The sequence below is a fragment of the Heterocephalus glaber genome, unplaced genomic scaffold, assembly GCF_053883595.1.
Source record: "Heterocephalus glaber isolate CG9 unplaced genomic scaffold, H.glaber_assembly_v1.0 deba00000281, whole genome shotgun sequence".
NCBI lineage: Eukaryota > Metazoa > Chordata > Mammalia > Rodentia > Bathyergidae > Heterocephalus > Heterocephalus glaber.
Genome location: NW_028258139.1, coordinates 11,373,465 through 11,394,176, shown reverse-complemented (window position 1 = coordinate 11,394,176; position 20,712 = coordinate 11,373,465). Strand labels below are relative to the sequence as shown.

At 35.5% G+C, this 20,712-nt stretch overlaps 1 protein-coding gene across 28 annotated transcripts in view; it reads left to right on the top strand.

Annotated features, from left to right (window-relative positions):
* The window catches only part of Erc1 (ELKS/RAB6-interacting/CAST family member 1), a 510,100-nt gene that overhangs the window by 203,812 nt on the left and 285,576 nt on the right, over window positions 1-20,712 (top strand). For all 28 annotated transcript variants that reach the window (XR_015439770.1, XR_015439760.1, XR_015439764.1 and 25 more), the window contains one exon: window positions 13,062-13,197. Coding sequence is in view for 22 of the 28 variants with exons in the window: in XM_087182771.1 (XP_087038897.1) it covers window positions 13,062-13,197 (136 nt within the window). In the remaining 6 variants the exon portion in view is untranslated. The remainder of the gene's footprint in view (window positions 1-13,061; window positions 13,198-20,712) is intronic.

Below are 20,712 nucleotides of genomic sequence, written 5' to 3'. Positions count from 1 at the left end.
TTCTATTCTTTTTTCTTACCAGTTTTAAAAACCTTGTTCTGTACATTAAATCTTTTCTTATTTTCATTTTCTTTCCTCTGAGTCTCTCATACATAAAGGTCATATCATACTTTTCCCATCCCTAAATAAAAAGTTAAATAATCTTTCCCAATGTCATTTTTTGCCTGAATCAACATAGTTTCTTTTTTATGCCTGTTATTATTTGTTTTACTTTTCATTTACTTGCACCATTGTTGAAATAATAAAGATTCTATGCTTGCTCTCTCCACTTCCATACTTCCTGTTTATTTGCAAACCAGTTGCTTCAATGATGTATTCAGTAGTTGCCAAATTTAGTGAACTTGTCTTAGGAGTATTTGACCTCTCTGGGTGTTTAATATTATTGTCTGTAACCCTTCCTTCTAGAAACTTAAGTAGTTTATATGATGTTTTCTGCTAGCTCTTAGACCATGTCAGTATTCTCGGTCTATTTTGCTTTTCATGTTTTTGTGTTTCTTCACTATTGGTATCTCTCATATCCTTTGTAAAATTTCTTTTTTCACCTTTGTTATTGCTACAGTGTCTTGTTACCACTGACACCATCAAAGATCCAACAATTGCTAGATGACTCAAAACGAAACAAAAAAACCCCTAAAAAATAAACCCTGAGAATTACGAGTTCAAGGTTAGAAGGTGACACAAGTATAGAAAAAATTTATTCACTAAAATCATAGCTGAAAATTTTCCAAATCTAAGTAAAATAGTGAATATCCAGGTAAATGAGGCATGTAGAACCCCATATAGTCATGAGCAGAAGTGAACCTCTCCTTGATGCATCATGGTCAGAATCCTAGAAATTTATCAGAATATTGAAGTAACTTTGAATAGGACCCTAACTCAAATGGATCACAGCCATATATGATGAATTCACTGCCAGCATCGTACTAGATGGGGTAAAGCTGAAAGCATTCCTTCTAAAATAAAAAGCAAGACACGGGTGTCCCACTCACCATGCCCCTGCAATGTAGTCCTCAAAACTTCAGGCTGAGCAGTCTGGCAAGAGAAAGAAATAAAAGAAATAGAAACTGGAAACAAAAAGATCAAACTGCCCTTATTTGCAGATGACATCATCCTTTACAGGAAAGATCCAAAAAATAACCCCAAGAAGACTGTTAGAACTAAAGAACAAATGCAGCAAGTGGCAGGTTACAAAACACACACACACAAAATCAAATTTTCCTGGACACCAACAATAAACCCACCAAAAAAGAAATCAAGAAAATAGTCCCATTCAAGGTAACTTCAAAAAAATAAATATGTACATACATACCCAGGAATTAAGCAAACCAAGAAATTGAAAAACCTTTTGTGATCCTTAACATTGATATATCAACTTGACTTGAACAAGAACCCCCTACCAGATTCTCCAATTTATTGGGATTTAAGTTAGCACAGTAGTTTTTTTGTTTGTTTTATTCTTTGGGATTTCATTGGTGTGTGTTGCAATTTTAGCTTTTTCATTTCTGATTACACTGATGTGGATCTTTTCTCTGTTTTGGTCAGTTTGGGTAAGAGTGTGTCAGTCCTTTATGTCTTTTTGGAGTACTCTGATTCATTGATCTTTTAATCTCAATTTCATTGATTTCTGTTCTGGTCTTTATAATTTCTTCCCTTCTAATAGTTGTAGATTAGGATTGTTCTTGTTTTTCTAGGACATTGAGAGGTATTATTCATTACATTTTTGGGGATCATCTGTGTTTGTAAGAAAGATAGTTAGGAACTTCCGGTTTAGAACTGCTTTCATTGTGTCCCACAGATTCTGATATGTTCTACTTTGTCATTTAAAATTTGCTGATTTTTTTCTGTGATATGTTGATTATTCAAAAGGGTATTATTCAGTCTTCATGTGTTTGAGGGGTTATTTCTGTTTCTAATTTCATTTCAATATGAAATACGAAAATGTGGTCTCTTTTGGAGAAAGTCCATGGACAGCTGAGAATGGATATTCTGCTCTTGTTTCAGGAAGTACTCCACAGATACATGTTAAATCCATTTGTTCTATGGTGTTAACTTTGGTATTTCTTAGTTGGTGTTTTTGCCTGGTTGGTCTGTTTTTTGGAGTGATTTGTTAAAGTCCCCCACTTTGATTGTTTTGTTGCCTATCGGCCCTTATATGTCAAATAGTTTTTGTTTTATAAATTTAGGTACTCTGACATTCAGTGTATAGTATTTGCAGTTGTTAACTCTGACCCTAACCCCTAATCCCTAACCCTAAACCCTAACCCCAGCCCAAATCTATGAAAACAGCCCTTAATGTGGGACAATCTATTGTGAGACCATAAGATACTATAGTATTTTGGTTAATCTAAAAGTGTAAAAGGGAGAAAAGACAGAAAGGGAAGCGGGAAAAATAAATAAGAGGGAAGAGTGGAGAGATAGAATAAGGTATGTGGGAGAAAATAGCAGATGCAATGATTGGAAGAGATTATAAATGAGAGATAAATGAAGAAATAAGATTATATTCAACTGTTGAAGCAACAGTTAAGCAAGTTAGATCACTCCAAGAGGCAGTGATTAATATGGGCCTATTTGATTAAACAGCGTAGAACATTATATAAGCAACAACAGAAAACATATATGCAGCGTTATCCATACACACGTTTACAAAAGCCTAACAATAAAAAAGTCAAAACAAAAAAGGAAGAGGATAGTTATCTTTGGTGTTTTTGGGGGCCAGGGATGGAGAGGGTTAGGGTGAGTGTTTTAACTCAGCTTGTCTATTATGTTGTTTTTAAGGGACAGGCTTGGGAGTCTAATGTTTTCTGAAGGCTGATAGGTCACTTGCACTCCTCTTGCTGGTAGCTGGTAGATTTGATATTTGCTCAGCACTGTTTTCTTGTCTCAGATTCCAGTGCTCCCTGTTTACATCTATTCCTGTTCCACTGAGCCTTTCTCTCTCTGTCAACTGCAGTCAACCCTAAGGGTCATGCAGGAGGTAGTATCCCTACCCTGCTGCATTCTGATCCCCCTCCATCCACCCCTTGTACTTCCAGGTCTTAGTGCTGCTCCTGCTTGGCATTTTTCTATCTGATCCAGGGTTTCTCTCGTTTCTGGGGTCTAGCAGGAAATAGCTATGTTCCAGAGTGGTTTTTGTACCCCCACTGATTACCTGTTTCAGTTATCTTCTACCAGGTTCTCTTTCCATCCAGCAAATTCTTTAGCATTTTGGATTCATTTGGAAAAAACCTGTGTCAAGAGTTTTACCTATTCTGTCCTCCAGCAGATTGTGTTTCTGTTTTAATATTTAGATCTTTGATGAATTTCAGTTTTAGTTCAGGGCATGTGAGAGATATGGGTCTAGGTTCAATTTTTGACATGTGGAAGGCCAGTTTTCCCAGCTGCATTTATTAAAGAGGCTCTTTCGTCCAGTGAAGGTGTTTGTCAAAAAAAAGGTAGCTAAGCGTGTTTGGAGTTGTTTCTCCATCTTCTGTTCTGTTTCATCAGGTCGCTTTTTTGCTAATACCATGCTGGGTTTTTTAAATCACTGTAGCTTTGTAGTATAACTTCAGATCAGGGTTTGTGATGCCCCCCTGCATTGCTCTTGTTGCCCAGAATTGCTTTTGCCATTCTAAGTCTCTTCTGGTTCTGTGTGAATTGTAGGATTGTTTGCTCTAGTTCTGTGAGGAATGCTATTCGTTTGATTGGGATTGCTTTAAATCTGTGTAACAGTTTGAAAGTATGTCCATTTTTACTATATTGGTTCTTTGTATCCAAGAATGCCTATCTTTCCATTTTCTGATATCCTCTTTGATTACTTTTTCATAATACTGTAGTTTTCAGCGTAAAGGTCTTTTATATCCTTTGTTAGATTGATTCCTAAATATTTCATTTTTCTTGATGCTACTATGAAAGGTGTGGTTCCTTAATTTCTCTCTGAGTTTGTTATTTGTTTACAGGAATACTATTGATTTCTGAGTATGGACTTTGTATCCTGTTATGCTGTTGAATTTGGTTATTAAATGTATGAGTCTTTTGGTGGAGTTTTCTATGTTGTGGATCATGTCATCAGCAAATAATGATAATGTAACTTCTTCCTTTCATACCCATATTTCTTTTATTTCTTTTTTTTGTCTAATTGTTCTAGCTAATGTTTCTAGAAGTGTATTGAACAGGAGTGGTGATAGTGGGCATCCTTATATTGTTCTTGATTGTAGAATGAAAGCTTTCAGTTTTTGACCATTTAGTATAATGTTGGCTGTTGGTTTGTCATAGATGACTTTTATCAGATTGAGATTAAGATCTTTTCCAGTTTTTTGTAAGAACTTTTTTTTTTTAAATCGTGAGTGGGTGTTGGACTTTGTCAAATGCTTTTTCTTCATCTATTGAGATATTCATGTGTTTTTTTTCCCTTGGTTCTGTTTATGTGGTGTATTACACTTACTGAACTGTGTGTGGTGAACCATCCCTGCATCCTACTTGATCATGGTGTATAATCTTTTTGATGATTTGCTGCATTTTTTTGCCAATATCTTATTGAGGATTTTTGCATCTGTGTTCATTAAAGAGATTGTAGGCCTATTCTTTATTAGTTAAGTAAGCTTGTAGCTTTATTCTCTTCTCCAAACTTACTTGGATACTTTAATAGCATAGTCTTCCATCCAATTCTTCTAATGACTTTTCATTATATTTTAATAAAAATTTATGGTGAAAAGCACTTTTTTCTCTCAAATTTTTATTTTTGTTGGTATTATTTACAATACATAATGATTGTATTCATTGTTAGGAGTTGTATATAATACATCTTGATTTTTTTTATATCCCTTTCTCCTTCTCTCCTTCCCCTTTGTCTCCATGTCTTGTTCCCCTTTCTACTTGCAAAAGATCTATCACTTATGAGTTAGGTTTTCTTTTCTCTTTTTTTCTTCCTTTCTTTTCATTCATTCATACCAGGAAAAAAAATGGCTACTACTATCTACTTAATAGATGTGGTTTTATTAATGATTTTATTAATGCCTTGATTTCCTCATCTGCCCTCTGGCTATTACCTCCAGATATTACAGTGAAATATCCAAGTTAACTGAGCCCTGTGAGTTCACAAAGTGAAAAAATATCAATGGCATATAATGTTGATGGTATATAATTTCTGCACGTTGATTTTCATATACTGTTGTCCAATATGATTGAATTACATTCATCATTGACATAACCATGAGGGGGAAAAGGTAAATGGGATTATATCTACTTTTGAGGTAGGAAGGGGAAACAAGATAGCAGGGAATATAAAACCACATATTATCTTTTCATGCTAATACATTACTTCTCCTGGTCTTAGGGCCAAAAAACCTCCATAGATCTGACTTTTTTTTTGTTTTTTGTGTCTTGTTTCTTGATTGTTTTTGAGATGGAGTTTTGCTCTGTAGTTCACACTGGCGCTGAAGTCATATGTAGCCCAGGCTGGCCTCCAACTTGGAGTGATCCTCCTGCCTCAGCCTCCCAAGTAATGGGATTACAGACATGTGCCACCTCACCTGGCTCCATAGACCTGACTTCTACCAAGAAGGATTGAGTCTCTCTTTGTTTCTGAGAGGCCTGAGATATATAAAGGAAAAAGTAAAAGTGAGAAAAATTTAATGAAATATAAGTGAGTAATAATAAAATTAAGGGGAAAAAATTAGAGAAAACTGGGGCAAGAGGTTTGACTTTCTCTTACTATGAACATTTTACTCAAAAGTCTAAGGTTACATGTCCTGTTTTACACAATGATTAAAAATTAAGATATGCTTAAAATAAATGGATGCTCTCCTCTATAAAATGTTTGATGCTTTCCTCTGTCGAAATCAGGGACAGATCCAGAAGTAAGCAACATAGAACAATGTTCCTTTTCCCCAAACCCAGACCTTACCTTTCTTTTAAAGAGAGTAAAATGGTTAACAATATATTTATTATGTCATAAGTCTGAAAGCTAAGGAGAGATTTTCTTTCATTTTTCTCTTTCCTTACCATACTTTCAGATTTCTTGGCACAGTACAGGCATAACATTGTGTCACATCGTCAGTCCATTTTCTCAGGCCTTATAAATTAATTTTGACTCTTATGGCAATACTGTATTCTTATTTTGATTCTATGTAGGAAACAGACAGTAACTGTTTTAGAAGAACATTTCTGTGCCAGGTATGGTGATGTACGCCTATAACCCCAGCACTGGGGAGGCTGAGGCAGGAGGACCACTGCAAGTTTGAGAGCAGCCTCAGCATAGTGAGTTCAAGGCCAGCCTGCACTACAGAGCAAGACTATCTCAAAAAAAAGAGAACATTTCTGCAAATTATACTACTATATATAAGAATAGATTCTCTGCTTTTCCTCTGATTGAAGCCGTTTCTGATTATTGCCATTTCTATGATTAACAGATTTTGTAGCTATTCTGGCGATGATAAAACCTGCCTGTATTCTTTACTTTGTGGAAATTTGCAGGGTTGGTTATTACCTGGCAGAATTCTTCACCTTGAATACTGATGCTGTGAAGAACAGTGCAGCTCTGGCCACCATCTTAGTTCCTTTCAGTTTCCCTACCCAAGCAGGTGTGCTGCTTAAGTAGGTCTTTGATAGAGCTGCCTACTTACCTACTGCTTTTTTTTTTTGAAACTTCAGTGACACCACCCTTCCTTCCTTATCTGATTTAAATTTCATGGGCCACCACTACAGTTGCTCCTTTTTAAATGCCTATCACTCATTTGATTCTCTCTTTTTCCTGTCATACTTGCCTTGCAAAAACACAACTCTGGTTTAAAGCAGATATCTGCCTTTATTTCTTCTGTAGTGAATAGTAGCATACTATAGGGGAGGGTAGTGGTAGTGGTGGTCACACAACTGTGCTGTGTGGTCTTACATGAGTTTTTGGTCACAGATCTCAAATATATTCCTGATTTTACAGTCAATCCTAATAAATTTGATTTCCTGTTTTCTAAGATGAGTATATCATTCTCTCTTCTTGTCAAATCTGCAAAATCCCTCCTCACTCAGTTGGCTTCACTTCACATTATTGAGAAAATTATTATTGGATGCTACCTACTAGGTCTTTCCACCTGAAATCTGCCAGCCTTCTTACATCTGTTACCTATGTATTTTGCCTGTTTCTTTGCAAGTATCACCATTTGTAAATAAAATTCTACCACTTTTTCTTTTAATTCTGTCCCATTTTCCCAACATAAAGATGGTACTTCTTCATAAAAGAGAGACCCTTTTCTCTTTTTTATGGTGACATTTTTTCTGTCTCCTGGCTTGTTATCACAAGCATGCTAACAAGGCTTGAAAGTTCTACTCTTCAGCTATAACAGTCTTTCCCTTGATTTGATATCCCTTCTAGTTACCAGCTTATTTTTCTCTTCTTTCACAGTAGATCTTTATAAAAAGAATTGACAGTAATTGTGATCTACATTTCCTCACCCTTTTTCAGGTTTCTCTAACCAGACTTCTATTTTCACCACTCCTCTGAGACTGCTCTTACCGTGGTTATGAGTAATATCTGTATTATCAGATCCAAAAGTCATTTCCATGTCCCCTTCTTGCTTTACCATTTAGTATCATTCTCTACCAGTGGTGGTGAACCTATAGCACACATGTTACAGAGGGCTATTTGTTTCATTGAAAGCTCCAAAAGGTTTGCTATCAGTGACTTAGACCATGCAGGCTCCATTTTCAGTCTTTTTAAATATACCTTCTCTTTTCTCCTATGTACCTCCTCAGAAGATGGCTTTAACCTTTATGGTTTTCTTTTTTTTTTTTTTGGGTACCGGGGATCGAACTCGGGACCTTGCGCTTGTGAGGCACCGGAACCACCGAGCTAAATCCCTGGCCCACCTTTATGGTTTTCAATACCAATCATTTATTGAGACACCCCAGAATACAATACTAATTATCTACACAATGCATTTAATATCAGACTTACTTCCTGCAGAGCATATCTCTTGGTTGTATTTGTGTGTGTGTGTGTGTGTGTGTGTGTATGTGTGTTACTAGGCATAAACCTAGGAGTGCTGCACCCTCAGCACTTTTTATTTTTTTAAATTTTTTAAAATTTTATTTTATTGGTACATTTTAGGTATACAATATAATGACATTCATCATTGGAAATTTGCACCTTTACATAATCTCTCTTGGTTCTTATTTTCCCCCCTTCCCCTGCCCTCCCTTCAACCCCTCCATCCCTCCATATTTACAAAGACTTTCCATTTTTTCATTTTCTCATATTAATTCCATTCCCTTCGTTCCTTTCCCCTACCCCTCCCATTTCCCCTTCCCCTTTTATTGGTACATTTTAGGTGTACAACATAATGACATTCATCATTGGAGATATGCACCTTTACATACTCTCTTGGTTCTTATTTTTTCCCCCTTCCCCTGCTCTCCCTTCAACCCCTCCATCCGTATTTACAAAGACTTTATTTCCATTTTTTCATTTTCTCATATTTATTCCATTCCCTTCTCTCCTTTCCCCTATCCCTCCCACTTCCCCCTCCCCTTTGCCCCTTTTCTTCCTATTTCACATTATCTGTTATACCTTTTAGTCCTTATTTACACTTTCAGTTTCTCACACTGGAGAAGCTATTCGGTATTTATACATGTGTGTCCTATTAATTGGACTTAAGAGTAAACATCCATTTAGCTATAAATGTCTCTAATTTCTCATTTTTTATGGCTGAGTAGTACTCCGTTTTATTAAAAAAACACATTTTCTTTAGCCAGTCTCCAGTTGATGGGCAATTGGGCTGCTTCCAAGTTTTAGCTATTACAAATTGTTCTGCTGTGAACATGGGTGCACATATATCACTGTGGTATGATTCTTTTATTTCTTTGGGGAAGATCCCCAGCAGAGGAATAGCTGGGTCAAATGGGACTTTTGGTCCTAGTTTTTTGAGGTATCTCCAATACTGATTTCCACAGTGGTTGCACCAGTCTACCCTCCCACCAGCAGTGGAGCAGGGTTCCTCTTTCCTCACAGCCCCACCAGCATTTGTTATTGTTTGGTTTCATGATAGCAGCCATTCTTTCTGGGGTGAGGTGGAATCTCAGGGTTGTTTTCGTTTGCATCTGTCGAATGACCAGTGAGGTTGCACGTTTTTTCATAATGTTTATTTGTCATTTCTACTTCTTTGTCTGAGAAATGTCTGTTCCTTTCAGATGCCCGTTTTCGGATTGGGTCTTTAAATTTGGGAGGTCTGATTTTCTTAAGTTCCTTATAGATTCTAGATAGTAGACCTTTGTCTGAGGAACAGCAGGTGAAAATTTTTTCCGACATTGTGAGTTGTCTCTTCACACAGTTGGTGGTTTCTCTTGCTGTGCAGAAGCATTTTAATAAGAAGAGATCTCATTTGTTGATTGTTTGTGCTAGTTCATGGGCAACTGAGGTTTTGTTCTTAAAATCTTTTCCTACACCAATGTTTTCAAGAGTTCTACCTAACCTCTGTTCTAGCCGGTTCAGCATTTCTATTTTAATATCTAGATCTTTAATCTATTTCCATATTAATTTAGTGCATGGTGAGAGATATAGGTCTAGTTTTAATCTTTGGCAAGTTGAAACCCAGTTTTTCGAGCAGCATTTATTAAAGAGGCGGTCTTTCCTCCAGTGAGGGTTTTGGCTCCTTTGTCGAAAATGAGATGGCTGAGTGCAGCACTTTTTATTTTTTGAAACAGAGTCTCATTAAGTTGCCCATGCCGGTCTTGGACTTGGAATCCTCCTGCCTCAGCCTTCTAAGTAGGTGGGATTATAGACATTCACCAGATTTCTTGATCCTACCTCCCTTTTCTACACTTCTTCCTCAGTCTTCCCCAGCTCAGTACTGTTATCACCATTTACCCACTTCTCAAGCAATTGATCACCAAATAATCCTTGATTCCTCTCCATTCCTGCACCCTGTATTAAATCAGTCAGTCAGTCCTGTCATACTTTGAAAATAGCTCTGGATTTCAGCCGGGCATGGTATTGCATGCTTGTAATCCCAGCACTTGGGAGGCTCTGGCAGGATTGTCATGAGTTCAAGGCCAGCTTAGACTACATAGCAAGACCTTGTCTCAAAAAAAACGAAAAAAGAAAAGAAAAAATACCTGTGGAGTTCATTTGCTGCACCCACTGTCTGCCGTGGATCGTTGTCTCTGGCCCACACTCCTGTAGTTGCTTTCTAACTGATATCTTTGCTTCAGCATCTTGCTCTTCTGCTAGTCTCATTTCTGTAACACCTACACTGAGCTCTTAAAGTAGATGTTGCCTTACTTAAAACCTTGCTCTGTTTCCTAGTTATCCTCAACATAAAGATATTTAAATAGTATTGTGAAATTTTATGTCTTAATTTTTTTTTTTGGGTACCGGGGATCGAACTCAGGTCCTTGCACTTGCGAGGTAGGCAACAGAACCACTGAGCTAAATCCCTGGCCCCTTATGTCTTAAGTTTTTATATTAACTGGATGTGAATAAAACTATTCTTGGGAAGGCAAAAATGAAAAAGATAATATTTTCTATACGTAATGATATATATTTTTCTTTAATAGTATCATTTTACATCTAATTAGTGTGTTTTTAAGGTCTTTATCTAGCTTGTTTATGTTTCCATTAAAAAATAGCTGAGTCAAGAGAACTGTTCAGGCACAGGCCACCTCCTGGACGGCAGAATATTTCTGGTCTTCATAATCTAATGGTAACCACAGGAGTTTTTTTTGAGTGTCTTGACAGCAGGATCATTTTTACGCTTGGGGTGAAAGGACAGACTGCTGTACTCAGAGTCATTATGAATCTCCCAGCCATTTCAAAGGGAGATGAAAGTGCTGCCCCCAGTTCCTAGAGAGTTGATTGGCATTTCAGATGCCTTCCTGCTACCTGGTTCAGAGGATAGTGATTCTCATCTTAAATCACAGTGTTAAGCCAGTTGGTTCTGGCATGGAGAGTTCAGAGTACTTAATATGTGAGGGGTTTTTCCACTTTGTATTTTACTATTTGAATGTTTAATAATGTTGAATTTTGGACATCTTATTACTGTTCTTAAAAACATTATGCATTGAGAAACAAGTAAACAATAAAATGGATTTTAAAAATAGCTGAGTCAAAATGAATTGTTAATATTTCTTTAAATTCAACAATAGCAACATTCTGTTTTTTCTTAAATATGTGTAGGAGGCTTTTTTTTCTTTCTTTTCTTTTTTTCTTTTTTTTTGGGTACTGGGGATTGAACTCAGGATTTTGGCGCTTGTGAGGCAGGCAGCTGAACCACTGAGCTAAATCTCCGGCCCTGAGAGGTTTCTGCAACATGCTAACAGATTATACTAGCGATATAAAGCTCCCCATTTGTGTGTGTGTGTGTGTGTGCGTGCATGCATGCGTGTGCGTGCATGTGTATCACAAAATGCAATTCACGAAGGAAAATGGATACATTTGGAACAATTAAATGCTTAAATTCTATAAATGCAAAGATATCATAAAAGAATCAAAGAAATAACTCAATAGATTGGAAGAAAATACTTCATAACATATTACAGTTAAAACATTATTATCAAAATATTGAAAGAATAGTTACAGGTCACTAAGAAAAAGATGTCCTAATTAAACAGTGCACAAGAGGGCCAGGGATTTAGCTCAGTGGTTTCGCTGCCTGCTGCGCAAGTGTAGGGACCTGAGTTTGATCCCTGGTACCAAAAACCAAAACAAAACAAAAAACCGATGCACAAGAGATTATATAAATAGATATTTCACAGAAGTGAAAACAGTAATGGCCAAATACCATATGATAAGATTTTGAACAACTCCAGTAGTTAGGTACATGCATTTTAAAACTATAAGGAGATACTATTTTATATCTACCAACATTTTGAAGGTCAGTACCAAATGTTAGTGGATGTAGAGAGGTATAACAAACACTATTAAGCATGACTAGTGAGAGTAAATAAACCCTCTTGAAAGATGAAATAAATTCTACAAAGTACCTATGTGGCCTAGCAATTCAGTTTCTAAGCCTATAACTTGGAGAAACTCTCTCTCTTTTTTTTTTTTTTTTGGTACTGGGGATCGAACTTGGGTCCTTGCGCTTGCGAGGCAAGCGAAGGAACCACTGGGCTAAATCCCCAGCCCGAGAAACTCTTCCACTAGTATATCAGAGTGTACCTAGAAGCATTATAGTAGCAAGAAAGTGGAAACAAACCAGTTGTCCATCACCTTGGGAATAGATTAAAATAGTTGCCATATATTGTTTTATACCATGGTGAAAATCCAGGGGCTTAAAACAAAACTGCATTACCTTTAACAAAACTACATTACCAAAACTACATTACATTACTTGAGTGATTCTCAAAACAAACATTGAAAGGAAAGATTGATTTATTGGTAAATTTTATGAAGTTTAAAGCTTCCAAACTATAAATGAAGTAGAAATATATATAATATATACACTAGCTATTATAAAAACAAGAGTATTTTAAACACAAAATTGAAGATGTAGATTATTTATTATCAGTGAAAGAGTAATAGTGAAATACGATAGAGGTACAGAGGGAGCTTCAGAAGTAGACAGAATGTTCTTGAGCTGTCTTCCTATGCTGAAGTATTCTACCCAGCTGTGGAATAAAACTTGCTTTGTTCTTTATGTCATTGTTTATATATACGTATACATTATATATAGCCTGTGAATGTTTGAAATACTTAATAATGGCAAAGTTGGGGTTGTATTTTAGAACCTTTCTTATTTAGCCATACTAATGTTTCAGTGCACTGATGTTAGAAAATTGCTTCCATTATTTCCAACATAAATGTTTGATTTGGTTTCTTTTCTTGTCATTTCAAACCTATAATTTCATTGTGCTTCAAAACTGTGTGCTGAAAAACAGTTTACTACTTCCATAGGAAAGAATTTGGAACTGTTGAGAAAATTTTGCTCCAGGAATTCTTTGTTGGTTTCCAGCTATTCCTTGTTGTCGCTGGTATTAAGTCTGTAAACATATTCTTTCCTGTACACGTATATGAAGAACTTGATTTTTCTTCTTGTATCACTAGGCAGGTGAAGACCAGAATAAGAAGAACTTGATTTTTCTTCTTGTATCACTAGGCAGGTGAAAGACCAGAATAAGAAAGTAGCAAATCTGAAGCACAAGGAACAAGTGGAAAAGAAGAAGAGTGCACAGATGCTAGAGGAAGCCCGACGAAGGGAAGACAACCTCAATGACAGCTCCCAGCAACTGCAGGTCAGAGCACATGGAGAGTGAAAGGATCCTTAATCACATGTTTTCTTTTCATCTATCCTCCTATTATTTCTCTTTCTGCTTGCTGCCTTCCTCTCAGATCAACAGTTTAGCAACAAAGGAATGGCTTTAAATAGAAAAGGCAAGTTTTATTCCACAGCTTTGTGAAGACACCTCATCTTAGGGGAAAATTCATCTTGCTTCCAGTTGTTCTCACTTGATCGGTAAGTTCTGTGTCAATTTAACGAGTGAATGGCTTATATTAAGCTTCAGGGTTGTTATTGTAACCCTTTGCCTAATTATTAAAGGGCATTGCTAATCCTGGTTTTTGTCTTTCTTCCTTAATTCCATTCTTCCTTTTCTTTTCCTTCTACTCTTCTTTCCTTCCAGTATTTTTTCCTCCTTTTTTATTTTAAGTTTAGTTTAGAGAGAATATTTCATAATGGCGTAGAACATTATTTTTCACCTTCAAGGAATGAAACCTAAACCTAATTATTCACAGATAAACTAAATCAAGCTGAATAACAATAGTAGCAGCTACCAAATAAGAAATGGCAATTAGGGCTGGGGATTTAGCTCTGTGGTTTCGCCGCTAGCTGCATAAGCACAAGGACCCGAGTTCGATCCCGGGATCAAAAACAAACAAACAAAAAACAACAAAAAAGAAGTGGCAGTTAGATTCCTTGTATTTAAATAAGATTCTTGTCTTTCTTTTTTTTCCATTATCTTTCTAATCTTGACCTTAAAAACCAGTAAAGTAGGTGGTATTGTGCACATTTTGCAGATGGGAAAATAGACTGAAAGATATTGACTTAGTTGCCTAGACTTGCCAACTTTTTAAGTGGCTCCGCTATGATTTTAACTATGGTATGACTTTCTCGATCTGCCGCTTGTCCTCTTTCTCTTGGTTATAATACTTCAAAATGAAGGGTCAGGTCTTATAGGATGCCATAATCTTATTGCAATCCTCTGAAACTCAAGCAAAGATAGTTAAGCCACTGCTACTTTGTCAAGTTCTAGTTTGGTATGATCCAGTGTTTGTGCCACAATTGCATAATTGTACAATCTTGACTGGAAAAATGTACTGGAGTTATTATCTAGAAACCATTTTTAAGCTTTACAACAACTTCATTCTAAATAGAGAGTCCACTGTTTATTCTCATTTTTCATTCCTTTTTTATATAACTTTTACTGATAATATTCTTTAGAAAAAGCATGTTTCCTCAAATATATCAGCTTTTTTTTTTTTTCTTTGAAAAGCACCATATCAGTTTTCTCTTATCCTTGGCAAAAATTGTTAATACTGGCAATTTTTTCTTCTTCCCCCTCTTTGTTGTTTAAAAATGCAAGTTTGGTGGGTGGAAAAAATTTTTGATTTTTATTAAAATACATTTTTCTCTCATTTTGAATGATACTGTTTTTTTACAACTTGAATTTTTCAATGTCTTATTAGTGTAATTCAAGTCTCTCTTTTTCCATAGTAGTTTTTAATTATGTGGATTTGTTTTTGCTTACTTTGTCTCCATTTTGAGAGCATATATTTACCTATAAATATTTTTATATTTGCTATGCTTCTATTTTTTATAACCTTTCTTTTTACATTTATTTTAGAGTATTTTACTTGAGGTTTCTGTCTGTTTCACTAGAATGTAGGAAATTATTTCATTGCTAAAAGATTTGAATTGGCATGGTTATATTTTATGAAATTGGTTAATAGTCTGCTTCTAGGATTTAAATTCAAACTCGTTTCTTGAATTATAAACACATTTTTTTTCCCTTTGGTACCAGGGATCGAACTTGGCACCTTGCACTTGCAGGGCAGGAGGCAGAACCACTGAGCTAAATCCCTGGTCCCACTTTTTTTAATTACAGAAAATAATCTTTTTTTAAATAAAGCAAACATGTCTTTTTGTTGGCTCCTTAACTGTGTCATTTCCCTCCTGTCCTGCCTCTCTGCCTGATTTAATTTTATTTTATTACCTGTCTGTCTCTGTAAACCAAAGGTATTCTTCTAAGCTTGTGTTAAATGTTGTAATAGCACAAGTACTTTCATATATTATCTTCTATTTACTGATCACGTAAGCTGAGAGATAAGTGAGATGTGTTGTTTATTTTGTGTATAGAAAATACTAACTTATAGGGGATGCCTGACCTTTCCAAGGTATGTCTCAGTAAATGATACCACATTTATGAAAAATGGTAGCTGATGGCCATAGGCAAGTCACATATGGATGAAATTCAGAGATAGTGAAAAGAGCCCTAAAGTAATTAGGATACTTAGGATCTGATCTCAGTCCTTTTACTAACTAGTCTGTTACTTGGTGTATTTCCTAAGTATGTTATTACAAATGACAGTCCAGTGGTAGGAAGTACCCCTAGGCACAGATTGTGATTTCTAAAGGAACCTAGGGATTCTTGGAGAAGTGGCAGACTCCAGAATTGCAGCTGGAAATGCAGTGTAAACCTAGATTGGTTTTAGTATACATTCAAGTCACTAGACATGATTTTCAAAATATAGACTGCTGGATCCCATCCGTAAGGATTCTTCGGTATATTTCATTACTCTCAAAATAGATGAGTAAAAGGAAAGAATCAGATAGTAATTTTTTTTTGTCTTTTATGGATAAATTATGTTGAGGGACACCAAATAATTGATCATGGTAAGTTTGTTGTTGAAAGAGTTCCAACTCCTTGCAAGTGCAAAGTCCTGAGTTCAATCCCCAGTACAAAAGAAAAAAAAAAAAAGAAAGTGTTCCAACTGATAAATACAGATGCAGTGATAGAATTCAGAAAATTACCATTTTGGAGTGACGAAATGAACGATGAATTTAGGCAACTATGCAGTGACTGCTAAAGATGAAATGTCAAGGTCAGCTTTATAATGGATGGAACAGGTTGATGTTCATTGAGGAATCTTTTAGTCCCTTCAAAAGAGGAAAGAAAAAGCACACATACACACACACATTTTGAATCTTTAGCTGTGATACTTTGGGGGGATAAATAATAGGTGCCAAAAGAATCAAATCTGATCAAGGCAAATTAAAGAAAAGAATAAGAGGCAGAGAAATATGTTAATTACTCAAGGAAATACTATCCACTAAACTGAGATTATGTAAGAAATTCTGCATGATTGAGGACTTGGGGTTTTTTTTACCTAATATCTGGCAAGGGAAGAAAAATAAGAAATACGATTATTACAGATTTTTAAGTTAAGAAAAAATTTCAAGCAAATCAGTGTTTAGGACTTACTTGGATCCTGACTTGAATAACTTTAGAAAGGCAGGTATGAGCCTCTGGGAGAGAAATGAGCACTTCACAATTAAAGCTGTATTATGGTTACATGGAATTTATTATCCTGCCATCTCTATACTTTTGTGTATATTTGAAAATGTCCAAAATAAAATGCTGAAGAACAAACATTAGTCATAAGGTGGTCAGACTGTGTGGACTTCAGTGTATTGTACAGACTATTTAAATATATTTATATATACTTGGAATGGAGTCCTTGGTCCTGGCTCAGTTTCTTTTTTTCTTGTAGTGCTCTGGATGGAGCACCAGGCCACTTCCACTGAGCTACACTCCCAACCTGGCTTATTTCTTAGCCATATTCTTTCCCTTGAGAAATATTTTTTTAAATTTTTTACCAAGTAGTATTTTATTTCATATTTGTACTGTTTTAGGGTTTTTTCATTTTAAAAGCTTGGGTCATGTAAATTTGCTTTGATTGTGCAAAGATTGCAGTTTTTGATTAATATAGTAGAAAAAATAATCTGTGACATTTAAATTTCCTTATATCCTTTCAAATATTCTTCTAAACATTAAAGTTTCTATCATTGTAATAATGTATGCTCATATACTGTTTTGTATGTTGCCTTTAAAAAACTTAATGGTGTTTAAACATTTCCATAAATAATGTGTTTTCATAATGCTTGTACTTATTTTCAGTTCAGTCCAAAGATCAGTAGCTTTATACAGGTTTATCTTCTGCTGGACATTTCTTTATTTCCAGTTTTCACTGAACAAATTTTTACAACATTTACTGAATTAGATGATTTTCTTTGAGCATTCCACAGAGCAGATGTAGGGTCAAAGTATGTGAAAGGTAACTCTTCCCTAATTTCTATCCACAAAGACTAAGGTAATACATAATGCTCCCAGTAGTTTGTAGGCATTCTATTTTCCCCATAGCCACTTTGGTTCTATTTAATTTTGTATTCATTTTTATACATATATAATGGTATCTTCAAGATGGTTTATTTCTTTAATGAAACTACATTTTCCCCATATGATTTATTTTCTGAATATCTTGTGAGATTTTAGTTATATTCACGACCTCCCATATCCTGAGGATCTCTCCCTAGAACCAAGTTTAATCTTATGCATTGAGTAATGAAACCTGACACATATTTGACCATTTCAGTCATTTTTTAAAAAAATGTTTACAGGGCCGGGGATTTAGCTCAGTGGTTCCGCTGCCTGCCTTGCAAGCACAAGGACCCAAGTTCGATCCCCAGTACGAAAAAAAAAATAAAAACAAAAATAAGTTTACTACTTTTTATTGTATAACATTTTGTTAAAAATCTTCTAATTTGCCTGTTTTGTCCTTTCTGGGAAGTTTTGTAGTTTATCTCCCATTTATACAGGGTTAAATATGTTAGTTTCTTCTAGTTCTTTACATATTTGTACATATATGTGTTTGTTTATCTTTAATATTAATCATTTTGATTCATATGAAATTTTTAAAATTTATTTATTTTATTATTATTATTATTTTTTTTTTTTGGTACTGGGGATTGAACTCGGGTCCTTGAGCTTGCGCAGCAGGTGGCGAAATCACTGAGCTAAATCCCTGGCCCTCATATGAAATTTTAATGTGTCATGAGACAAACTATTCTAGTAGCATATAGTAAATAGATATTATTTAAAAATTTTTTAAATCTAGCTAAGCATACACTAAATATTAGAGAAGTATCCATTTAGTTCTAAATTTCATATTTATTGTTCTGGGTTTTAACATATACATATAGCATCTTCATCCTTTTTATTTCTGTTCCCCCCTTCCTTTCCTGTCCCTCTATCCCTAGAACCCCTTCCCATCTGCAAAAGATCTCTCCCCTTGTTTCCTATCTCCTATCTTTTATATTGGTCTTTATTTATACTTTGACTTTATCATGTAAGAGAAAATATGCGATGTTTAATCTTCAATGTCTCATTTATTTCTCTTAGCATTATGACCTCAAAGTCCATATTGTTTTGATTTTAATCCAATTCTATACATATATTGTTTTGCACTACATTTACAAAGTTGATGGGGCATTTCCATCTTTATCTCAAAAGTTTTTCCTAGGTTAATTTATCAGTTTTTCCAAGAACCTTTGAAATATTCTTTGGGACTCTTTAATTTGTTACATTATTCTAATATAAAGAATGTTATAATTTGTAGTAGTTTATAACAGTTCCAACCAAGATCTAAATTTATTTTTCTTTTTATTCATATCTACATTTATTATATATCACATAAAGCAAAAGTGATGATTAACAGGAAAAATATTTCCTAAAATTTTTCATATCCATATCACATCCAAGATATCATAGATTCTTCTTTTTTTTTGTTTGGTACCGGGGATCAAACTCCGGTCCTTGTGCGCTTACACAGCAGGCGGCAAAACCACTGAGCTAAATCCCTGGCCCTATTGTAGATTTTTGATGGATCATAGACAGGAGAAAATTAACTGCAACTCCAAACCATGGAAAGAAGGAAAAAGTATTAGTAAATGGACTATAATGCATTCACCTGTAACATAAACATAATGTATTTTCTCTGTATGAAAATTAGTGAAACAAATTCCTTATAGTGCTCCTGTCTCAAAAGGTTGTGAAGATTATTGAGATGATATATGCAAAAGCATCTGTAACAGTAAATATTATCAGGAGTGAGGTATAAGTAGTAGTATAACTAGGGAGTCATAAGAGATTATATGATTATCCTATAAGAGGATGCACTCACTTCCTTAAGAGAGAATTTTTCTCCCCCATAGGAGGATGTGAAAAATTTTGCCTCATGGCACTTCATTTAGAAGAGTGGTTTCTGTTAGGAGCTATTTTGTATCCCTGGGGATATTTGGTCCCCAGGGATATTTGGATAAACTGTCTGGAAATAGGTTTAGTTGTCACAACTTGGGGAGAGCTACTAGCTTCTATTCGGTATGGCTCAGGGATGCTGCTAAGTACCCTATAATGTTCAGGACAGTACCCACAACAAAGATTCATTCAGCTCAAAATGTGAATAGTTTGGAAGTTTAAAAATCCTGATTGAGAAATACTTCAAATATCAGTTCTTTCTTCAAAGTGCTATTATGGAGTAAGCTTACATGATTAGTTTTGGAAAACTATAGTACAAAACTATAGTACCATATTTTATATCCCTTTTTACACATAGCTAAGACCTGAATGATGAAGACCAACTCTGGGTGCCTGGGGTGGGCCACGTGCTCGGCCCATGGGGCTCTGGGGCCATCTGGCTGGATTCAGATCCTGTCACTACTAGGAGACAACAAAAGATGGAGGTAGTGAGGCTGAAGCCAGAAGGATCAGTAAATTAAGAAGGACAAGAAAGAAAGTTACCAAACCATACCTCTGCTGCACTCAAGCAGGAGAAATGAACACATCCACATCAAATGAGAGGACCAGAAACCAAATGCTATGCCACAGACTGGGAGACTCGAGCAAACCTGCTGAGTCTCATCTGTCACACAATGACAAGGATGCCCAGGATCCGACTACAGCTACAGAAACATCACCTCCTAAAATAACAACTATGCTCTGGCTGGTGAATTTAACCCAAACTCTGATTGCGCTAGGAACAGCACTCAAATTTTGACTCCACCTCAACTTTCTTTGAAAATGAAGCGTATTAAGCAAGAGATGACCAAAAATCACCTCCAGTTTGTACATATTGAAGCAACAGACCTACATGGTGTGTCTAGATCCAAGACTATCCCGGCATACTTCTTCCAAGTGAGCTTTACATACAGTTACAGCCGAATGTAATTTCATGACCATTAGCAAGCAAATGGTCCTTGTTATTCATTCTTATTTTCTTGTAATCTATATAGCAGTTCAAGCTGAAATGCAATAATTTGTCTTGTTTTTTTCCCTGGTCCCTCTCCAAATACATTATTGTTCCCCAAGGAGCTTAACATATACTCTCAGCTCTCAAATGACAATTCGTGTACCCAATAGAAATAGAAAACCAATTAAGACTGGGTAATTTTATTCCTCCTGCCTTGAATAATTTCCCTCCACAGAATTATCTTCTCTCTTCTTATTGCAGTTAGGAAGATTACATTTTATTTGATATGAGGAAATTGCAGCAGAAGACCCAAGAGCAAATATGAAAGGGAAAAATGATTAAATACAATTTGCTAGCTAAAAAAGCATATCCCTGTCAGCTCTAATTCTGATAAGAAAATGCCCCATTGTTGTTGGATGACTTAATGAACACTAAATTCTTGAAAA